Genomic DNA, 21017 nt, shown 5'->3' with positions numbered 1-21017 from the left:
ATACTGAGTCAACACTGTTTTCCTATCATCATAGCTATCGGGAAGTGAGTGCGCTGCTGGCATCACCAAGTGATCCAGCTGCTACAGTTATAATGACTACTTTGGGTTGATCTGACTAGTCCCCTACTTATTCAAGTTTTGCATAGATAGTGCTGGAAAAAGGAAGATAAGTGTGTGAGTTAGTTGTGGGGGGGGGGGGGGTGTGTGCATGCGCGCGCACACACGTAGGAGGGGAGAGGTGGCGGGGAGCAGCTGAGAAGTCCTTCAATAAGCAGCATTTTTCTTTATCTGTGATGTACTTTGGAAACATTGACTCCTCAGCAGTTCTGAGGGAGGAAGAAGAAAGGAGAAGTCAGATGGGGTGTGACCCATCTTTGGTGAGGGAGTTGGATTACCTCCTCTCCAAAAAAAAAATGGAGCCTGTTAATCAGCTGTTTTTCTTGTCAGTGGGACAGCATGTGCTCCAGGTCATTTATCAACCTGCAGCACTTGTGGAGGCTGCAAAACAGCAGGATCTGTTTTCTCTCGTTCATACAGGGGAGCAATAAATGTGTATTTATGATGCACCATGTTTAGCTGCTTAGCAAACCTGGAAAAGCAACGTGTAGCTAGAGAAAAAAAATATGGATTAGGAGTGTTTATTTTCCATTTTTATACTAAACTCCAGGCACAAATCATTGGCTTAACTGGCTCTCCAATGAGGTGCCAAATGGACCCAGTGCATGGTGGCCAGCCTGAAAATGCATAGGTCACCAAAGCCATTTTGCTCACAAAGACCAGTCAGGAGGACAATTAGGAGCTTTTTGTGCTGCATTAGTTTTACCCATTCATTACAGGTGCCCTGCAGGTAGTGTTTGCCAGCCTTGATGTAAAGTTCAAGAGAGCAAAGCTGCAGGCTCACTTGTTTATCTGGGTTTTTCAATGCAATTTCAGATTACAGCACAGCATTAAACCACAAACTGAGCTGTATGGTGAAATGTATCTAATCCCGGGGTGGGCTAAATTGGAGATCTGGCCAGTGGTCAGACTCCACTTCCCAGCATCCCCTGCCCAGGTTGCTGCAGCTGGTTTCTATGGAGACCCCAGCAGCGGTGCAGCTGTGATGGTGGGGGGCCAGGGTTTCCTTGGAGACCAGCCCCAGCAGTGCTGGCAGGGCATACGGTTGGGCAGATGACAGTGGTCCAGAACTGGGGTAGAGCTGCTGTTGCTGCAGTATCTCGGCCCCGCAGCAGCTCCCTGCCCTGCCATGTGCTCCGCCAGTGCTGCTGGGGCTGGTCTCCATTGAAACCCTGGCTCCACACTGTCGTGGCTGCACCGCTTCTGGGGTCTCCATGGAAACCGGCCACAGCAACGGGGGGAGGGCTGCTGGAAAATGGAGTCTGCTGTGACCCTGAGCTGGGACTTTGCCCAGTCCTGATCTGATCTATGAATACCCCTAGGCTAGGTATGTACATTCAAAAAGCCCAAGGCAAAATCAATCTAAGTTATGCGGTTTTCTGCAAGTGGTATTGTTTAGATCAGTAGCGAACAGAACACACGTTTGCCCAGTGGTGGAGACCGGCTTCCACCATTTTTAAACCAATCTGTGTGCACTGAACTTCTGTTCTATTGCGGGTATGGACCGGTTTCTGATCATTTATACTGGTAAAAGTGTAATACCTGTATTTGCCCTAATTGTGTGCCTGAACTGAACCCCACATGAGGTTCAAAAGGGGCCATGAACCCGAGCCCAGCCCTGAGGTTGTATATTGGGGTTGGTTTAAAAAAAAATTTAAAAAAACAATAGTCAGCAAGGTCATGTCAGAAGGGAACTAGTCTGTTCAGATTTCTCCAAGTAAAAATGATCTCTTGGAGTCCCCCTAATACTGATCAGTACCTTGCTCAAAGGATGTTCATTAGGACAGTCACCCCAAAGTGGTGATCAGATACAGGTGTGTCCCAGCTGTGAACTGACTGTGCATGCACCTTTACATGTAAATTATGTGATGCCCTGAGGCTTCCCTTACTCATGTACCATGGTTTTCCAGGAGACAACGTCCAGTCACAGGTCTCTCACCCTGTGCTAACTGCAGGGGGTGAAATCCTGACATTACCAAGGTCAATGAGGGTTGTGGCACTGACTTCACTGGGGCCAGGATTTCCTCCCTTAGCTGTATCCATTCTGTACCACGGAACAGTCAATACCAGCTTTGAACACTTTATGCACTCTGCTATTAATTACACTTCCCTCAGAGGACACATTTAAGCAGATGTAACCAACAAGTCATCAGATTACTCAGACTCAATGGCTTAGAAGGGTTTTAGCTGGAATTTGTGTGAACTGCATTTGAACATAAATTATCAAGCTTTTTTTGCAAGACATGTGCAAGTCCCACTTTCTGGTTTATTTTCGAGTTACAGCTGCAGGATTAGACTATGACACCTTTCTTTCGGAAATCAGGAAACACATACAAGGAACATAAACTCAAGACATGAAACAGAGACATTTAAACTGCTTTTGAAAAAATGATCCTGAGCAGACCCGTCTATCATAAAGCCTTGCTCACGTGATCTCTGGAGTTTACTGATATTCAAGACATAAGTTTGACTTGAAATATGGTTTTGTTCAGAAAAGTGACTTTGTAAAGCTGGCTTCATGAGGTTCCAAATTCATTATGTTGCCATGATTTCCAGATCAAAAAGACTTACTTTACAAGTAAACTGATGCTTATTCTAATTACTGTTCCTAAATATTTCCACCTGAAATCAGCTGACACACTTTCTGGCGCAGCTTCAAGAAGAATAAAGATTCTGTAATTGGAACTGAGTTGTTAACACTTCTACAGATTATATGCAAGGCAACAGAGAGGCTAGTTTGCTCACCCCTATTTGTGTTGGGTTCTGAGAGGCAGAATAGGAATATAAATACCTTTTAAATAATTTGGGTTATTCAAGCAAACTGACTATGTACACACAAAGAAGGGATGGGTCAAGTAAGAAAGTGCAGTGTTTTTACGTTATCACTTTTCTGATCGATGTTAGAACAATCCTTCGAATAAAATGGAAAGATGTACAGATTTCTAACTTCCTTTTTACCCAGGGAATAAGCTAAGATCTCTTTCGGGGTTCTGTTCAGATTCTGCATGAACCATTAGTTACCACTGAGTAAATTCCTGGATGACATCGGGCAGGTTGATATGAAGAACGTGGGCTAACAAAATCACTGGTTTGACTTCAAGGCTATTAATCAGAAAACAGGCTAGCAAATGACTTCCTCAGGTTGCGGATGGTTTCAGCTTTGGCCTCATCTTCACTGGCGTTCCCCCGCTGAGATGAGTCAGATATGCTGAAGGTGTTTGTCAAGGACTGGGACTTGCTGAAACAGAAAGAGGATTTGTGCTCAGCAAGAATCTGAGGTTTCATTCAGGCACAGAGGGTGGGAGAAGGTGGTAGTTTAAAGCTGGCTGTGTGATGCTGTGTGTTGCAATTGCAGTAGTTAAGTTTAAAACTAGAATAAAGGACTGAAAAGGGCACTGTCTCACTGGGAAGTCACAGGGGTCCTTTACAGGGAGGGAATGACTGATATTCATGGTCCAGTCTATGTTCAGGGAGGTGGGAAAGTTGAGGAAGGATTTTCAAAGCCTTCATTTAAAGGAAAAAAACAGACTCAATGATCTGCTCAGGTCCCTTCCGACCCTACTAACTATGAAACCTAAACTCACAAATCAATAGCAGTTATTTGAACTGATCTCTCATTAAAGTGATTGGAATGACTTCCACTAAATACCATGACAGCTAAACTGAGCAGCTGGCCATATCCAGCAACATTTATGGCGCCTCCCTGTACTCCCCTTAGTGGTTCTAGCTTGTGACTCCTCCACCTGAAATATGTAATACATACCTTGCAGCAAACCTGTTGTTTAAAAAGCTCAACAAACAAATAATAAAAATGCAAAACAAGCAAGTGAAAAAGGTGAAGGCCTAACCCTACCAAGGGATTAATGCCTCTGGCAGGATGAGAGCTTACTTTCAATGCCACCTTAATGGTTCATGCTCTGGGCAGCTCTCTCAGAGGATCAGGCACATTTCCAAGTTCTCATGTGCCCCCTGGCAAAAGCCGCTGAGGCCAGATTTAAGAGTCTGTTGGTTCATTTGGCAGGAAACCCAATCATACCTTATCTGAGGGTTTGTATAATTAGCAGTGCACCAAGCCTGTTAGGCCTTGTCTAGTAACATAGGACTGGAAAGGACTTCTGGGTCATCAAGTCCAGTACTTACTATTACATGCAGCCACCTCAGGTAATCCTGTACATAACCATATCAAGCTCCATTTTAAGGGTATTTAATCTGTTCTCACCCACTTCTCCAGTTGACTATTTTAGACCTTTGTTCCTTTAGTCCCAGACCTTTGGACCTTTGATTCCAGGGTCAAAAAAACCCACGCCAAAAAAAAGTGGGGTGGTGCATATGGTGGCAACATGCACCACCCAAAACTGGAGCTTGGCCAGCTGGAGTCACACTCTGGCTGCTGACCAGGCTCCCTGCTGCAGGAGCACTGCAGCTGAAGCTCCACAAGGCTCCCAGGACCCCAGGTAAGACTGCCGGGGCCAGCACAGTTTCTGGCCCCAGCTTCCTCTACCCCACCCAGGGTAACCTACTGCACACCAGAATGCGCATGGCAAGGTGTGCCGCTGCTACTTGTCCCTGGGGAAACAAATGTCTGCGTTTGTATGGATGCGGCCTTGATGGTTAGGGACCTTCTTCTAATATACAGCCTAACTGTATCTGTGGACAGTTTATTCCCATTTGTTCTTGTGACGACACTATCTTACTTGCATGAAATACTTCTTGCAAATGTTTCCCACTGCTGCTGCTTCCATGTTTGCTCCAAGCTCAAGAGGGTCCAGAGAAGGGCGACCCACATGATCAGGGACTTGCATGGCAAGGCATATGAGGAGAGGCTGAGGGATCTCGGACTCTTCAGCCTAAAGAAAAGAAGGCTGAGAGGGGACCTGACTGTGGCTTACCGCTGTATCAGAGGCGTACATCAGGGGCTCGGTGAACAACTGTTCACCAGGGCGCCCTGGGGGAAAACTAGAAACAATGGCCACAAACTCCTGGAAGACAGTTTCAGGCTGAACATTAGGAAAAACTTCTTTACAACTAGGGTGTTCAGACTATGGAACAAGCTCCCCCCAGAGGTGGTGCAATCATCTACCCTAGAGGTCTTCAAGAGAAGACTGGACGGTCACCTGGCTGCAGTCTTTTGACCCCAGATGTTTTTCCTGCTCATGCAGGGGGCTGGACCTGATGATCCTTTGGGGTCCTTTCCAGCCCTATGATTCTATGATTCTAACAAAGGTACCAACAAAGAGAAACTATCAAGGATTTAAGCACTGTATTGTGTAGGCCTGCTCTACTCCAACCAAGTGCTTACATCAGTCATGACCAACTGCATACAGCCCAGTTTATCCTAGTGCTTGCAAGTTTGCTTCCAAGGGTGGGAAATTTTTGAAGAGCCTTGTGTAAACCCTAATCCCAGAGAGAAGTAAATGAGTGACTTGTCTAAATCCCTTGGGCAAATGAGGCTCTGAGGGGAATATTCCTTGTCTGAGAGAGTGACAGCTGTGTTAAGTTATTGGGGATGTGCTGGGGAGGAGGGGCAAGGAGAAAGGAGCATGGGAGTGAATGAAAAGAAAATGTGAAATCTTTGAGACTCAGAGAACCTCTTTTTCCCTCTGAGTAACAATCAGACATGCCCCAAGTATGCCACTGTTGCCTAGGCCTTCATCCCTGAGCTGTCAGGCAATGGGGTTCCGAGAAGAGCTGACGTTTGTGCCAAGCTAAGGCCCTTTTGGCAACAGCCCCTTCTCCAAATCTACTAGCTTCAGGGGTACCTACTTTAGATGTGGATGTGGAGGGCCCTGCTGCTTGGACATTTCACCCAGGCTTTGTGGACCAGGAGCCCGTCCTTGTGCAGGGGGCCGAGGCTGTTGTGGAGGGAAGGTGCCTGGCTTGGAGGCCTGAACTGGGGAAGTCCCAGTGGCTGATCGTGATTGCTGTGGGGATCCAGGTGACCTCTGTTGTTGAGGTGAGCTGGACTGGGGACTTTGGGGCTGCTGTCCTTGAGGAGAGAGCCGTTGTTGGGGAGGTGCTCCTGTCCGGGAAGATGGAGATCCCTGAGGCTGGCGTGGACCTCCTGAAAAGAACATATACATGAGACAGATACAGGGTGCAGAAGACATGCATCAAACAAGGAGCAGATGCATGGGCCCAATAAAGAGAGAAATATTTGGGCTCATTTCACGCAGAGAAATTAGGAACAAATCAGTTATGGACACCAGTCACCATTCATTTGCATGCCACCGGCATTGCATCCACATCTCTGGAGTTGTTACGGTTGCCTTTAACCACTGCCTTCCTTTCCCCCCCAGTAGAGCCATCTTAAGGTGCTGCACTCTCCATTTCTTGCCCTTAGTGAATATTATATATAAGCTTGAACTGTGAGAGAGGAAGGCTGGAATCAGTGGGAAAATGAACTCCCCTGCCACGTAATGGAAGCAGCGTCTGCTCGTTTGAATCAGCAGCTCCTTCTCTGGATAGGGCTGATATGGCACTTGTATATCATATCACCAGCTATGCCTCTTTACTATCCATATCACCAGCTATGCTTCTTTATACCATATCACTAGCTGTGCCTTTTTACTGTCCCATTATCAGTAAGTGGATGCTTCAGCATTTCTTAGGTAGGACAGCCGCAAAGCAGAAGTTGGATGTGACTTTTTAACCATCCTACAGGCACAAATTTATGCTCTTGGCAAGTGAAAATAGACAAAGGAGTGCTCCATAATATTTTATCCAGGCCCAGCCTAATACCTAGTAAAGATCCTGTAAGAACTTGGTGCAAGGATAAAGTTGTTATTCCAGTGTCCTGCCCAAATTCCAGTTCAGGCAACTCCATTTTGCAATTCTAGCTTCATTTTCAAATGCATGTACTCTTCTGCTTTGTTTCCTGTCCTGAACTATTGTGGAGCATTGCTGTGAACTATTAAATAGCTGCTTACTTCACTACGGCACTGGCAGCAATTTCAGTGATGAAATATTTCTGTATTATTTGAACTGGATGCTAAATTGATCCATCTGGGGCAGTAGTTGTCAACATTTTTAGATTTAAGGCACCCCTGAATAGGCTCAAGGCACCCCTTGGAAAATGCCAGTTCTTAGTTTTCAGTCTTTTTTATTACCAAAAATAACAGAGCCATTTTTCTGTTGCAAAGAACTCTTAAAGACCACAACTATGGATTTCAATTTGAAATCTCTGGGTTTATCTTATGAATCATGTTTGTAAACTTAATGGTACTAACATTGCACCCCGTGGCACCTTTGAGAGGATATTGAGGCACCTTAGTTGGGAATCACTGGTATAGGGCTTCTATGCTACTGTTTATAGAATATAGTACCTTGAGGAGGTGGTCGTGGCTGGGACAGTTGTCCAAGCTGGGGTCCAGGCTGAGGCTGCATCTGTGATTTCATTGGCTGAGGCTGGACTTGCTGAGGCTGCAAAAACAATCATTAAAATCAACAGAATCTCTCAACAGAGAAGCCCAGGAGTGACTGAGAGAGGTTTAGACTATTGTAGTATTTTCTAAACACACACACTCCAGCATTTTGTCCATTAAGTCCATAATTTGGTGTTGGAGAGATGACTAGAAAAAAGAACTGACACTGTTTGCTAAGAGAGAATGATAGCAAAGTTAATATATTTAACTAGTGCATTTAGGAAGCCAGAAACTGTTGAAGTAGATCAGGCACAAAGTCCATCTATGCCGTTCTTCTATCTCAGTCAGTAGCACTAACCATTTCAAGAGAAGATATAAGAAGCCCATAGTAGGCAGCTGTGGGGTAACCTGCTGAGGACACTGTTTCTCATCCTGATCTCCAATGGGTAGAGATCATCTTATGCTCCAAAGCTTAAAGATTTAATATCTGTACCACACAACTGGTATAATTATAACCATTCTGGATGTCTTTGCTATTGATATAAATGTCCAATCCTTTTTTGGATCTTGCTACATTCTTTGCCCCACAGGACATCCTGTAGCAATGCGTTCTAAAGTTTAATTCTATGTTGACCAAAAAGGTATTTCTTTCTGTCTGTTTCTCACTATCATTGCATGTCTCCTTGTTCTTGTGTCAAGAACCAGTGAGAACAGAAACTGCTAATCTACCTTTGCTGGAACGTGTTCAGGCCCTTGATCGTTTTTACCGCTCTCCTCAGAACTCCCTTCAGTTCTGGTCAGGTATAATTAGGTACAATTACCTATAGTAATACCACTGCCTTTATATAAAGCCATTATAAGTGTCTGTGTATTGTTTACCATCTCATTCTTGTATGTGTCCTACCACCTGGTGGTCTGATATGTTTTACCATAGCTATACACTGAAGAGGTTCCTACTGAGCTGTCTGCAAAGATGCCTCAATCCCTTTTTTGAGCCGATACAGTTCATTTAGAACCCTGTACAGGATCTGGATAGTTTTATCCACCCCTCCCACCCCTCCGTGTGCTTTACTTTGTATTTATCAGCACTGAATATCATTTGCCATTGTGCTGACTTGGCATGTTTAAGTGTCTCTGAAGTTCTTCACAGTCCTCCTTGTTTCTGATTAACCTGAACAACCTGGTGTCATCTGCAAAATTAGTTATCTTTCTGCTCACCACCTTCCTTCCTTCAGATAGTTTATCAATATATTAAACAACCGGGTCTGTTGTGCAAAGGCCTGTGCCCTAAATTGTCCAAGGCTATTGTCTAACTAAGCCTGCTACATAAAATTGTTTAGGAAAGTCAGGAAAGTTGGAGACAAATAGACTGGTACAAAGTGGACTGCTTACATTAAAAGGACACTGATAAAAGATCTTCAAGGCTTCTGAGAAAGTCCCGGGTTTGCAGGACAATGAGCCAGAAACAGGAGGAAATGCTTATAATTAAAATCACTGAAATGTGCTTCAGTTAGTTAATGTTAATGGGGTGAGGATGCCAACCCATCTTGGACATAGCTTATCTGGGGGTTACTCAACAAATAGGATTCTGCAAGTCACCCATCTTCATGTGTCATTTTCCTTCTCCACCTTACTTCTCTCTCACTTTATCTTCCATCTAATACTCAGCTGACTTAAACAGCCAAAATGGCACCACCTTTTGCAATACTGCTGTTTACATATTACTAGAGAAGCAGCTAAAACAATTCCATAAACTGCCTTACACTGGTCCATTCAGGTCTCAGTCTTGAAGTGGCTGATAAAGCCATGTGATATACCAGTATTTCTCCAGCAGCCATGTTACAAGTGAAAATCTGTGCCCGAGTGAGAAGCTGCATTTTTTCTTTGCTATGCTTTTCTCTCTCTTGACTACTTGCTTTTTAAAGAAAACAGGGTCAAACTTCAACAGCAGCAAGACCAGCTCCAGACCATTTCAATTATTTTTTTCTCTTTCTGCAAAAAGTATAGTTAATGCCATCTAACATATTATCTAAACGACAATCAATAAGGGCTTCTCCTTATCTACAGGTAAAGGAAAAAGGAATAGATATTTTAGGATATTATAAAGAAAAATAATCTTCCTTAATACTTTATATTCTAAATGCCATGTTTTTCCTCCTTTCCCTCTGCCTCTTTAATAAAGGGTTAAAAAGATTTTTCTAGCGGTGGCTATCACAATAAGGGGTTTCCTAAACCTCCGCAGGCAGGACTGCTCCCCCACACACAGCTTTCCAATATGTCAACAACACCCATGAAGGGATCTCTAGGCTGGCTTTGCTCTTCTTTCTCTGCCTGGGCTGTGCTGCTGGAGTTCACAATAAGGGGTTCATCAGCAGTGCAATTACGGCATTTTGCTACAACTCCACAGACATGAAATCAAGCCCCTTTAGTCTTATATCAAAGTAAATGGTTGTAAAAGGTTACATGGCCACTTAAGTTGGGAAGTCAAAGGCAGCTGGATGTAACGCTAGATATATCATTGCCTTGTGTGCCATTGCCTACAGAATGGGCATGCCTTAACCTTATAGGTCATTAGTTTTGTAAAACCATTGGCTTTTTCTGTCACAATAAGAGAAAGCCAGAGGGAATAGTCTGCCCTGTTGAGAAAGCCCAGCTGTGGGGATAGGGAATGTCCTGTTAGGGGCTTTAAAAAAGCTACCAGAAGAGTAAGTGGGGGAGGAAGAGGAAGTGGATTGTGAGCAGAATAGCTTACTATGTGGAGGGGTCAGGCTATTGTGCTCGGGCCAGAGCCAAAGGTGCTCCCATCCTTGTGTCCAGAACAGGGCAGCAGTGTCTGATTTTGTTTGTTTATATGTTTGCTCATTTGTTGCTTAAAGACTTTTATTTGGGAAGACCAGCTGAGAAACTCCTCAGGGAGGAAAGCCAGCCAGCAGGCTAGGTAACCTGCCTACACCTTGGAACACACTCAATCATTTCATTTTATAACAGTGAATAAGAGTTTCATTAGCATCTTGTCCCTCATTCAGCCCAAGTCACACCCTTTTAAATGTAACAGCACCAATACAAAATTTGAAGGTACTATTGTTAACCATTTGCTATGGTGAACACTGATCTTCAAATACTTGAAGGACTGCACCTCTTCTTGTTTGATGCAGGTAGGAGGATGCTGACTAATGGCTTGAAGTTGCAGCAAAGTAAGTTTAAATTGGATATCCAGAAAAAAATGTCAGTGTTAGAACAGTGAGGCAGTGGAACAGACTGCCTAGGGAAGTTGTGGACTCCATCACTGAGGTATTCAAGAAGAGCCTGGAGAGCCATTGGTCAGGGCTGATCATCGCCTGCTGGAATTCACCATCCAGCACAAGGTGGCAAAGGCCTGCAGCAAGGTAGCAGCCCTGGACTTCAGGAGGGTGGACTTCAATGAGGTAAGAAGAATAGTCGGGGAGGCACTGAGGTCCCAGAGGGGAGAGGAGCCAGGTGTCCAAGAAGAGTGGTCGTTTCTTAAGGAGACGATCCTCCAAGCCCAAAGGGAGGTGATCCCAACACGGATCAAAGGGGGCAAGAGGGTGCAAAAGCCCCCATGGCTCACCAAAAGCATCTGGGAAAGTCTCCTAGCTAAAAGGGAGGCGCACACACAATGGAAGGGAGGGGCCATCATCAGGGAGGACTATACTGTGGTTGCTCGAGGATGCAGGGAGGCGGTCAGGAAGGCCAAGGCGGAGATGGGACTGGGACTAGCTACCCGGATCAAGGACAACAATAAGTCCTTTTTTAAATACATAGGGGGCAAAAAGAAGGTCCCAGATAACATGGGGCCTTTGCAAGACACACTAGGAAATCTGGTTGTCACACCAGACGACAAAACTAACCTATTTAACAATTTCTTTGCCTCCATTTTCTTGAGCAGGGACCGGATCAGCACCCCCACTGGGACCACCACCGACCTCAGGGGAGGTGCACCCAGGCCTAGGGTCAGTGAGGATCTAGTCAGGGAACTTCTGGAGGGACTGGATGTTTTTAAATCAGCTGGTCCGGACGATCTCCACCCCAGAGTGCTGAGGGAATTAGCTGAGGTCATTGCGGGACCCCTGGCACAGCTTTACAAGCACTCGTGGTGCTCTGGTGTGGTGCCAGAGGACTGGAAGAGGGCCAATGTTGTTCCCATTTTCAAAAAAGGGATGAAGGAGGACCCAGGAAACTATAGGCCAGTTAGTCTTACCTCGATCCTGGGGAAGCTTTTTGAGAGAATTATCCTGGTGCATGTCTGCGAGGGGCCAGCAGGGGAGATTATGCTTAGGGGCAACCAACACGGGTTCATTAGAGGCAGGTCCTGCCAGACCAACCTGGTGGCCTTCTATGACCAGGTCACAAAATCCTTAGACACAGGGGTAGCAATGAACGTAGTCTTTCTGGACTTTAGGAAGGCCTTTGACACTGTCTCTCACCCCGTTCTCATTAAGAAACTGGGGGACTGTGGTGTCGACACCTACACAGTCAAACGGGTCACCAACTGGCTGGAGGGCCACACCCAGAGCGTGGTGGTGGATGGGTCATTTTTGACCTGGAGGGATGTGGGCAGTGGGGTCCCCCAGGGTTCAGTCCTTGGGCCTGCACTATTCAACATCCTCAACAGCAACTTGGACAAGGGGGTTAAAAGTACCCTGTTCAAATTTGCAGACAACACAAAGATGTGGGAGGATGTGGGCACGCTGGAAGGGAGGAATAGGCTGCAATCAGACCTAGACACATTACAGGGGTGGGCAGATGAAAACAGGATGGGTACTAAAGAAACTTAGTAGTCATGGGGTAAAAGGTACACTCTTGCTATAGATCATAAATTAGCTTACAGACAGAAAACAAGGACTCTGTTACCGATCGTAGAATCATAGAGAATCATAGTGAAGTGGGGCGGGAAGGGACCTGCAGAGATCTAGTCCAACCCCCTGCCTGAGGCAGGATCATTCCTATTCAAACTCTCCCATAGAGACAATAATATAAACTCTACATAACACATCAACCCTGAAACAACACAGGCCTAACACCCTAACCTACTACATGTAAAGCAGGAGATCCCCAACAGGTAATGTCCTGCTTCTATGAAATGTTTTCTATATATGCTCAAGAGATCCCAGATAGAGGGCCACATGCCCTGCTACAGAGGAAGGCATCACCCCCTTCTTGCCCCCACCCCCATCCACATCAACCTGACTACGGGGTAAAATTACTTCCTGATCCCAAATAAGGCAAACCGGTCTGACACTGAGTGGAGGGGTAAGATCCTCTAGCCAGGCATCCTCCCAGTCAAAGTCCCTAGCCTTGGTTGTATCCAACACCCAAATGTCAAGTACAGGTGCTATATGGCCATGCTCCCCGATGGCCTGGCACTTTGTTGAGATGAGCCGTGGGGAGAACTGGAAGGTTCTGCAAATACCAACCTGTAATACCCATCTGTCACTTGCCACACTTTGATGTTTCTTGTTACTTGTCAGGAGGTGAATGCAGATTGAGTACTAACCTTCCCTGTTCACTCCGGGTGTTGGCTGTTTTCACTCTTTCACACTCACCTCCTTCTCCAGCCCCTGCTTCATGGGCCCAGCAGTCCCACTCCAGTCCCTAGCATGGGTTTCCTTAAATGCAGCTGGTGCTCTTCTGGTTCCCTGAGGACCTTCTCTGCAGTGGTTAACAGGGGATCAACCACTGCCAAAGCTCCCAGCTCTGGTCATCTCTATTTTCTGTGGCTCCTCTCCGGGGCCAGAATTACCAGTCTGGGGGCTTCTTCCACCAATACAGAAGGAGCATATGCTGCAAAACCTCATCAGCTTGTCTTCTCCACTGGGTTGGCCTCTCCCCACACTGGAGGTAAGCACTTCCTGCACCTGTCCCCCCAGGCTTTCCTCCTGCTCCCCTCTCTTCCCTTCACATCAATGCCTGTGGGAAGGCTTAAAAAAACCCTGACATGTAGCAGAAAACAGGGGAGGAGGTGGAGGGGCAACCAGCAAAGCCTAGAAGCATGGACAATACCCAAGGCAGAACATAGATATAACTATAGTTTCATAGTTGGTAGGGTTGGAAGGGACCTGAGCAGATCATCAAGTTCGACCCCCTGCCATGGCAGGAAAGAGTACTGGGTTCAAATGACCCCAGCAAGATGTTCATCCAGCCTCCTCTTAAAGACCCCCAGGGTAGGAGCCAGCACCACTTCTCTTGGAAGTTGGTTTCCAGATCCTAGCTGCCCTGACAGTGAAGTAGCGCCTCCTGATGTCTAGCCTGAATCTACCCTCTGCCAGCTTGTGACCGTTATTTCTTGTCACTCCTGGGAGTGCTCGGGGGAACAGGGACTCCCCCAGTGCCTGCTGGTCCCCTCTGACCAGTTTGTAAATGGCCACTAGATCCCCTCTCAGCCTTTTCTTGTGGATCTGAATAGGTTCAGGTCCCTTAGCCTCTCCACATACGGCCTGCCCTGCTGCCCCCTGATCATGTGAGTGGCCCTCCTCTGGACCCTCTCCATGTTGTCCACATCCCGCCTGCATTGTGGCACCCAGAACTGGACGCAGTACTCCAGCTGCGGCCTGACCAGTGCCGCATAGACGGGGAGGATCACCTCCTTGTACCTGCTTGAGATACATCTGTAGATGCATGACAAGGTGCAGTTGGCCTTTCTGACTGCATCCCCACACTGCCGGCCCATATTCATTTTGGTATCAATAATGACTGTGAGATCTTTTTCTGACTCTGCACTGACAAGAAGGAAGTTTCCCAGCCTGTAGGTGTGCTGCTGGTTCTTCCTCCCCAAGTGCAGTACCTTGCACTTGTCAGTGTTGAAACCCATCCTGTTCTTATCCGCCCACCCCTGTAACCTGTCCAGGTCTGATTACAGCCTATTCCTCCCTTCTAGTGTGCCTACTTCTCCCCACATCTTAGTGTCATCTGTGAATTTGAACAGGGTGGTTTTTATCCCCTTGTTCAAGTTGCTGATGAAGATGTTGAACAGTGTGGGCCCGAGGACCGAGCCCTGTGGGAACCCACTCTTCACATCCCTCCAGGTCGAAAATGGCCCATCCACCACCACTCTCTGGGTGCCGCCCTCCAGCCAGTTGGCAACTCATTTGACTGTGTGGGTGTCAACACCACAGTCCCCTAGTTTTTTAATGAGAACGGGGTGGAAAAAAAGGAATTCTTGTTGTCCTTGATCTGGGTAGCTAGTCACTCGCTACTTTCTGGAAGAATGCTCAGTGAGATACTAGAGAAGGAATAACTAATTCTAGGAATGGTGCAAGATAAAAGTTTGAAGAAGTTGTGACTTTCAGACCCAATCGGATCATGATCTACCAACTTTTTGTTATTCTCTTTGTAATGGATGTTTCAGACAATTTATCAGGAGCAGATGCAAGTTTAGCAGTCTATAAATTCTTAGATCATCCTTAGAACCTGTTTTAAACATTAGTTTACATACATTTGCTATGCTCCATCCCTGAAACAGTAGCTGTTCTTACTAAGAAATTACATGTTTTTGTTAGTAATTTAGCCACTCCACTCTGAGCTCCATCAGAACTCTTAGACGTAAGAATTTGGCTCTGTGACTTATCACTTTTTTATAAATATCACTTTGCATCAGTAGCTCATCTGTCACTTAAGTCTCTGGGAGTACTTCATCTCCAGCTACCTCTCTGATGTCCTCAGGGAGATTGGTGCAAAGAAATCGGTTTCTCAGAAGTGTCCTTATCTTCTGTATTTGTTCTATCCAATTCCTGATGATCCAGAAAACACACCATTTCTTTACTGGCTTTTTGTTTCAGATTCTCGTAAAGGATCTCTTGTTTTGTTCTAACCCCTCTAGTTATTCACTTTTCAAAATTCAACTTGGCTCCAATTCCTTATTACTTATTGCCTGCTGTAATTCATACCTCTGTTCAATGGCTTCACTAGGGTCATATTTCCTTATCTTGATGGATTCCTGTTTTTCTGCAATATGTTCTCAAACCTTGCCATTTAGCCATGTTAGTTTACTTTTTCACTTTCCTCATTCCTTTTTTGTTCAACAGTACATTTGCCTTCTGAAAGACTTATTGTTTTCCTAAGTAGCATCCATGCTGACTCCAGTGGCGTAAGATGCCTCTAAGGAGCCTCAGGGGCTTCATCAACAGTGAACAAGACCACTTGGTCTGGTTTTATAAGGGACTGAATCATGTGTTGCTGGTGATCATCTTAGAATATCTTCCTGTTCTCTGTGTTTTCATTATAATCCCTGCAAAAAATATCAGACTTCACTTTCCCTAGAGGGAGGAGGATATAATCCATCCAGCCTTTGCCTGGCACAGGTGTGATTTACTGAGTTTATTTTATGCCATGCTATAAAATTGATTCTGCTTTCCTAGTTCACTGTTCTGTCACCTCTCATAGCACCTCACTGAGCATATTATCATTTTCTGCCATCATGCTGCCCAGCCTAACTCACCACAGCAATAACTGCCCCTTTGCTTGCACAGATGTTCCTGCTGTTCCCTTCTGCTTCCACTCCCTCATCAACTTCCCCCGTCATTGTCTCCACTTCTCAGCAGAGTGTTGACAGTATTTGTTTCTAATGATACTTCTTTTTATAGAGATGTGTACTCATGGTAAGTCTGCACCAAGTCACAAGGTGCAGTTATGTGTATCGGTACATAAAACCAATAAATGCTTTAGACTAAGACAACAGTTTCATGGTAACATGGAGGAACACATTTTTCACGGACACATCATGAAAGATTTCTGGAAGAGCTCTCCCTGAACCAGTAACAAAGGACTTTCCTGTACACGCCATGGCGTGACATCTCTTCCCAGCAGTAAAGTAGTGTTCAGTCTCCTGAGGCATTTGATTGGCCCAACACCCAGGAGAGCATGTGAAAACATTAGCTTGCCTGAAAGGCTCTGTCTGTCCTTACCCAAGGCCTTAGAGGTGAGGGCATAGATCCTGCAGTCACAAGAAGCTGAGCCATTTTGGAGACAACTAGATCAGCTATGAGCTGCCTGTCCTCCTCCACATGTTCCCCGATAAGGGGCATTGAGCTGTCCATCACCTATGTGAAGAGAGAAAAGGACAATTAATAAGGAGCCTTCCCTATGGCAGGGGAAAAGCTAGATCCACAATCTCACTCCAAGTTCCCTTGTGCTTCCACATCTCCAACCGCCTTTTCCTGTCATTTCCCTGTATTCTGAAGTGTAGCTGTCTGGCACCATGATGGGACCATTTCTCAGGTGTTATGAAGCAAGGCCTTCTAGTAGTTGATGCCTAAGACAAAGGCTTTTTTTTAAGGTTTCTGGTAGCTTCTTTGAACGACTGCACACACAATAGTTTCTTTCTGCATCCTAAGTGGTTGCCTCATGTTTTTCAAGGATGGGTGTTATTCTGGCATGAACACAATGCATTACAGGCACACAGGACATGGGAAACAAACTGCAAGGAAACCTGCAGAGATTAAAGCAAAGGGTACTGGAGCAAACCGGGAAAGATTTGGTAGTAATCAATGCAAAGCTCTAAACCTAGGGAGAGGAAGTAAACAGCACAGATGCAAAAAAGACAGGATGTCACCAAACAGCAGCAACCATCCGAGGACAGTAAATTTACTCTTGTCTGGCCTCCTTTACAGTGGTCTGATATTGCTGTCATGTAAACAACCTATATAAATGCCTCTGGGAGTGTGAGGAAGCAAAAGTTTGGGGAGGAGTGAGGCCCTTGAAAGGTTCTCTTATTTAAGAAGTGGTCCACTTATTTAAAAAGGGTGAGAATTGTTGCTACATGCCACCTCCTCAGACATCAAAGGGAAAAGTTGCCTGTCATATTTCAAGTGCTTTACAAACATTAACCAAACCCTACACAAAAAACTTCAGTATGGTAGAGTGCATATTACCTCATCAACATATTATATAGATAAAAATAGCAAGCAAAACTGAATGTTAGAAACTCAGAAAAGCAGTGTTAAAAATGGCATTTGTCTGACATGGAACTGACTTACATTCAAACCACCACCACAGCCATACTGCAGACAGTAAGAGTTGACTCACAGAGGGAAGCAGAAACACCAGCATGCTTGTCTTCCATAGTTAGCCTTAAGGTATTCTCTTAATGGAATTCATTCATAGAGGGACCATCTAACGTGATATGGATGACTTCATTTACAGATTACTCTTCAATGCCCTCAGTTTGACATCATTTTTAGTTTGTGTTCCACCTAAACTCATATGGGGCTCTGGTTACAGTTGTGGATAGCTTTAGGACCCAATGAGAAGATTCATATCAAACTACATTGCTTTCTCTATGTATGACTTAAAAGTTATATAGGAGAGGTAAGGAAATTAAATAGGACATGTCAGATAAAAGCATTAAAGGCTTGCAGTTCCACAGCCATCTCCTTAGAGGTAACTGGGTTTGGTAGATATACAGATGTGGCAGCAGTGGCCAGGAGAGCCGTAGAACATTGGATTTGGAATCCAATCCACTTATCATTAGGGATTCTTATCAGCATATAAAGCCCAAGTTACCTCTCAGATCTTACCTGGCACTGAAATATGGGGTTATGCCACTAGTAATGATGTAGACATACCTTAGAAAAAGTTTCTTAGGGCTCTTCTGGCTCTTCCTCCCTCAACTCCTGCATTTTTTCTGAGCTTAGACATGGGAATGGATTCTATTTTAATTAATATTATTATTAGAATGGCAGGATTTTGGTTTAAAATCCTGCCCCTTTTGCCATCTCGTCTGCTTACATTATGCTATGTAGAAGATATTAATAATCCCCCTACTCTCCAATCATCCTGGTTAGCTTTTCTTTCTTGCACTTTTGCACTTTCTGGGATGGGATACTATTTCAAAGATAATGAAAGATCTTTCTTTCCCATAGAAAAGGTTCAGGCTTTCCAGAAGATATGAGATATTGCCAGGGAGAATGATTTTGCAGTGGTTAGGGCTACTTGCATAGCCCCTTTATATAGGCTTTGGAAACTAGATTGTGGGGGAGAAAGGTATTTACACTGGGATCTCAATAATAAATGGTGATCCTTTTTGACTAGACTCAGGACCAAACAGATGCCCACAGCTGTTCTGGCTGGATGTAGATTTTCCATTCCAAGGGCTAAAAGATGTTGCTCAGTCTGTCTAGGAGTTGTGGAAGATACTATCCACTATGTATTAGACTGTTCTTTATATAATGACATAAGGAGAACCTATTTATTACTGTACTTGCAGAAATCAAGATATTTATCAAACAGAGAGAAATTAATCTGGCTTCTACAGCAAATAGATCCAAATGTAGTAAGCCGGCTTGCAATTTTTGCTTCAAGGCTGAGGCAATTAGAGTTAAATATCCTTTGTTACTGATACGAGTGACACATTTAAACGTTAGATTTGATTTTATTGTCCCAATTGTGGATCCATGTAGAACAATATTATAGATTCATGTCTTGATTTACTACTGTACTGATATTAATAATGTTTTTATGTTGGTGGGCTCTGTTTTTAGTATCATATTTGGAATTTGGTTACTTTGTTTAAACTTATTCATTCATAGATTTTGTAGACGTTAGGGCTGGAAGGGACCTTGGAAGATCATCAACTCCAGCCCCCTGCCCCAGGGGCAGGAAGTCAGCAGGGATCATAGGATCCCAGCAAGATAAGCATCCAAATTTCTCTTGAAGGCATTCAATGTAGGTGCTTGAACCACCTTCGATGGCAGGCTGTTTGAGACCTTGGGGGCTCGGACAGTGAAGAAATTCTTCCTTATGTCCAGCCTGAAACGGTATTGCAGTAGTTTATAACTGTTCAACCTTGTCATCCCTTGGGGCGCTCTGGTGAACAAACATTCCCCCAAATCCTGGTGAACACCCCATATAAACCTATAGGTGACCACCAGATCACCCCTGAGCCTGTGCTTTTCCAGGCTAAAGAGTCCCATGGCTCTCAGCCCATTGTTGTAAGGTCTGTTTACCTGACCTCTGATCATGCGTATGGTTCTTCTCTGGACTTTCTCAAGCTTCTCCACATCCTTTTTGAATTGTGAAGCCCAAAACTGGACACAGTACCCCAGCTGCAGCCTCACCAAGGCCAAGTACAATGGGAGAATGATGTCCTGAGATCTGCTTGAGAAGCATCTGTGGATGCAAGCCAGCGTTTTGCTTGCTTTACTAGCTGCAGAATCACATTGAAGGCTCATGTTCATATTATGGTTGTATGTGTGTTATGTTGTCTTCAGGAGCATGGCATTTAGCTAGAATCCTTAATAATAATAAATTGAAATTGAATTAGGGATTCTCACTGGCCATGTCTACACAAGACACTAACTCTTGCCATCATTTAGTACTTGCATGCACAAGTACTAAATGACTGTACAGTGACTGGCATTACTGCACAGTGGCATCCCTGAATGGACGTATGGTGATGCTAACTGCACAGTAGCTTGTTACTACTCTGCAGTAGCATCGCGTCGTGCTTTGTGCCATGTGATGCTAGTGCACAGTAGTAACGAGCTACTGCACAGTCAGTGTCTTGTGTAGACGCAGCCACTAGCAGGTAGCTCTGTTGGTTCCTCTGGCAGGTGTTCCCACTTCACTTGGCAATGCTAGAACCAGCATGTAAGGGGAAAGGAAAGCCCCTTAAGTGTTAATTCTACTTACTCCCTCAATCTAACTACATATGGGTAGATTTATGACCACTAGATGGTGCTATTATTCTCCTTAGCAAGCTATCATGCAATAAAGTAACTTGACAGCTGCCTAGCTTGTAGTATAGTAGCTGTTGTGATACTTGTGTATTGAAAACAATATTTTCTTATGCTCAAATGTTGGGAATTGCTTCCCGCAGCCATTGTAGCAGGAATTGGTATAGCAGTTGAAGTATAAAGGGAGAATATTAGAAACAAAGCCATCAGAGGCTAAATTAATCCTGTAGCAAGCCTACCTAAGCCAGGGGAGTTTCATTTGGCATCTAATTATTAGTGATTTCTGACTCAACTTATTTCTGTAGCACTGAAAGAGGACAAACACTGCACTGGACTAGCACTGGAGAAGGCAGGGTGAGGAACAGGCCGATTAGGAAGGTAATTTCTGTGGATTACATGATGTTTTCAGTTACTGTGCTTACTTCACGTTTCTGCAATTGGCAGGATCAGAACCTGGCCCTGCATGGGTGACATAAAATGAAAAGTAGGAAGAGTTGCAATGCAAACAGATTCCTCTCATCTCTTCCTGAGAAGCAGACCAAAGAACAGCCAAGTGAAGGGAGAAGATGTCGGCACATACAGACCCTGCCTTTGTAGTTGTCCAAGGTCAGCAGCTGTCTCCTGACACAGCTGCTGTTGCTTGATAAGGTATCACAGAGGGAACGGAAGGCGGCAAGGCAGAGAAGAGATCCTGGAAAACTCCTCCTCCCCCTTCTATCTTACACAGAGACCTGCAGGCTGGATTTGTTATTCTGTGTTCCCATGGATGAAAGTTGGGTGCTGGGTGATTTGAGGGAAGGAAGGAAACAGATGATTAGACATATCAAAGGTGCTGATAGGAAAATGGTGA

At 44.9% G+C, this 21017-nt stretch overlaps 1 protein-coding gene across 1 annotated transcript in view; it reads right to left on the bottom strand.

The window, feature by feature from the left end:
• Positions 1–1356: 1356 nt before the first annotated feature.
• The window catches only part of SYN3 (synapsin III), a 308303-nt gene continuing 288642 nt past the window's right edge, over positions 1357–21017 (bottom strand). The window contains exons 11-14 of the mRNA XM_090041085.1: positions 16400–16534; positions 7440–7536; positions 5881–6178; positions 1357–3355 (exon numbers count right to left, since the gene is read on the bottom strand). Of these exons, the coding sequence (XP_089897211.1) occupies positions 3223–3355; positions 5881–6178; positions 7440–7536; positions 16400–16534 (663 nt within the window). The 3' untranslated portion in view covers positions 1357–3222. The remainder of the gene's footprint in view (positions 3356–5880; positions 6179–7439; positions 7537–16399; positions 16535–21017) is intronic.

The sequence above is a fragment of the Crocodylus siamensis genome, chromosome 4 (genome assembly GCF_052110815.1).
Source record: "Crocodylus siamensis isolate JL-2025a chromosome 4, ASM5211081v1, whole genome shotgun sequence".
Taxonomy (NCBI): domain Eukaryota; kingdom Metazoa; phylum Chordata; order Crocodylia; family Crocodylidae; genus Crocodylus; species Crocodylus siamensis.
The sequence above is the reverse complement of the archived record's forward strand: the minus strand, read 5'-3'. Positions and strand labels throughout refer to the sequence as shown.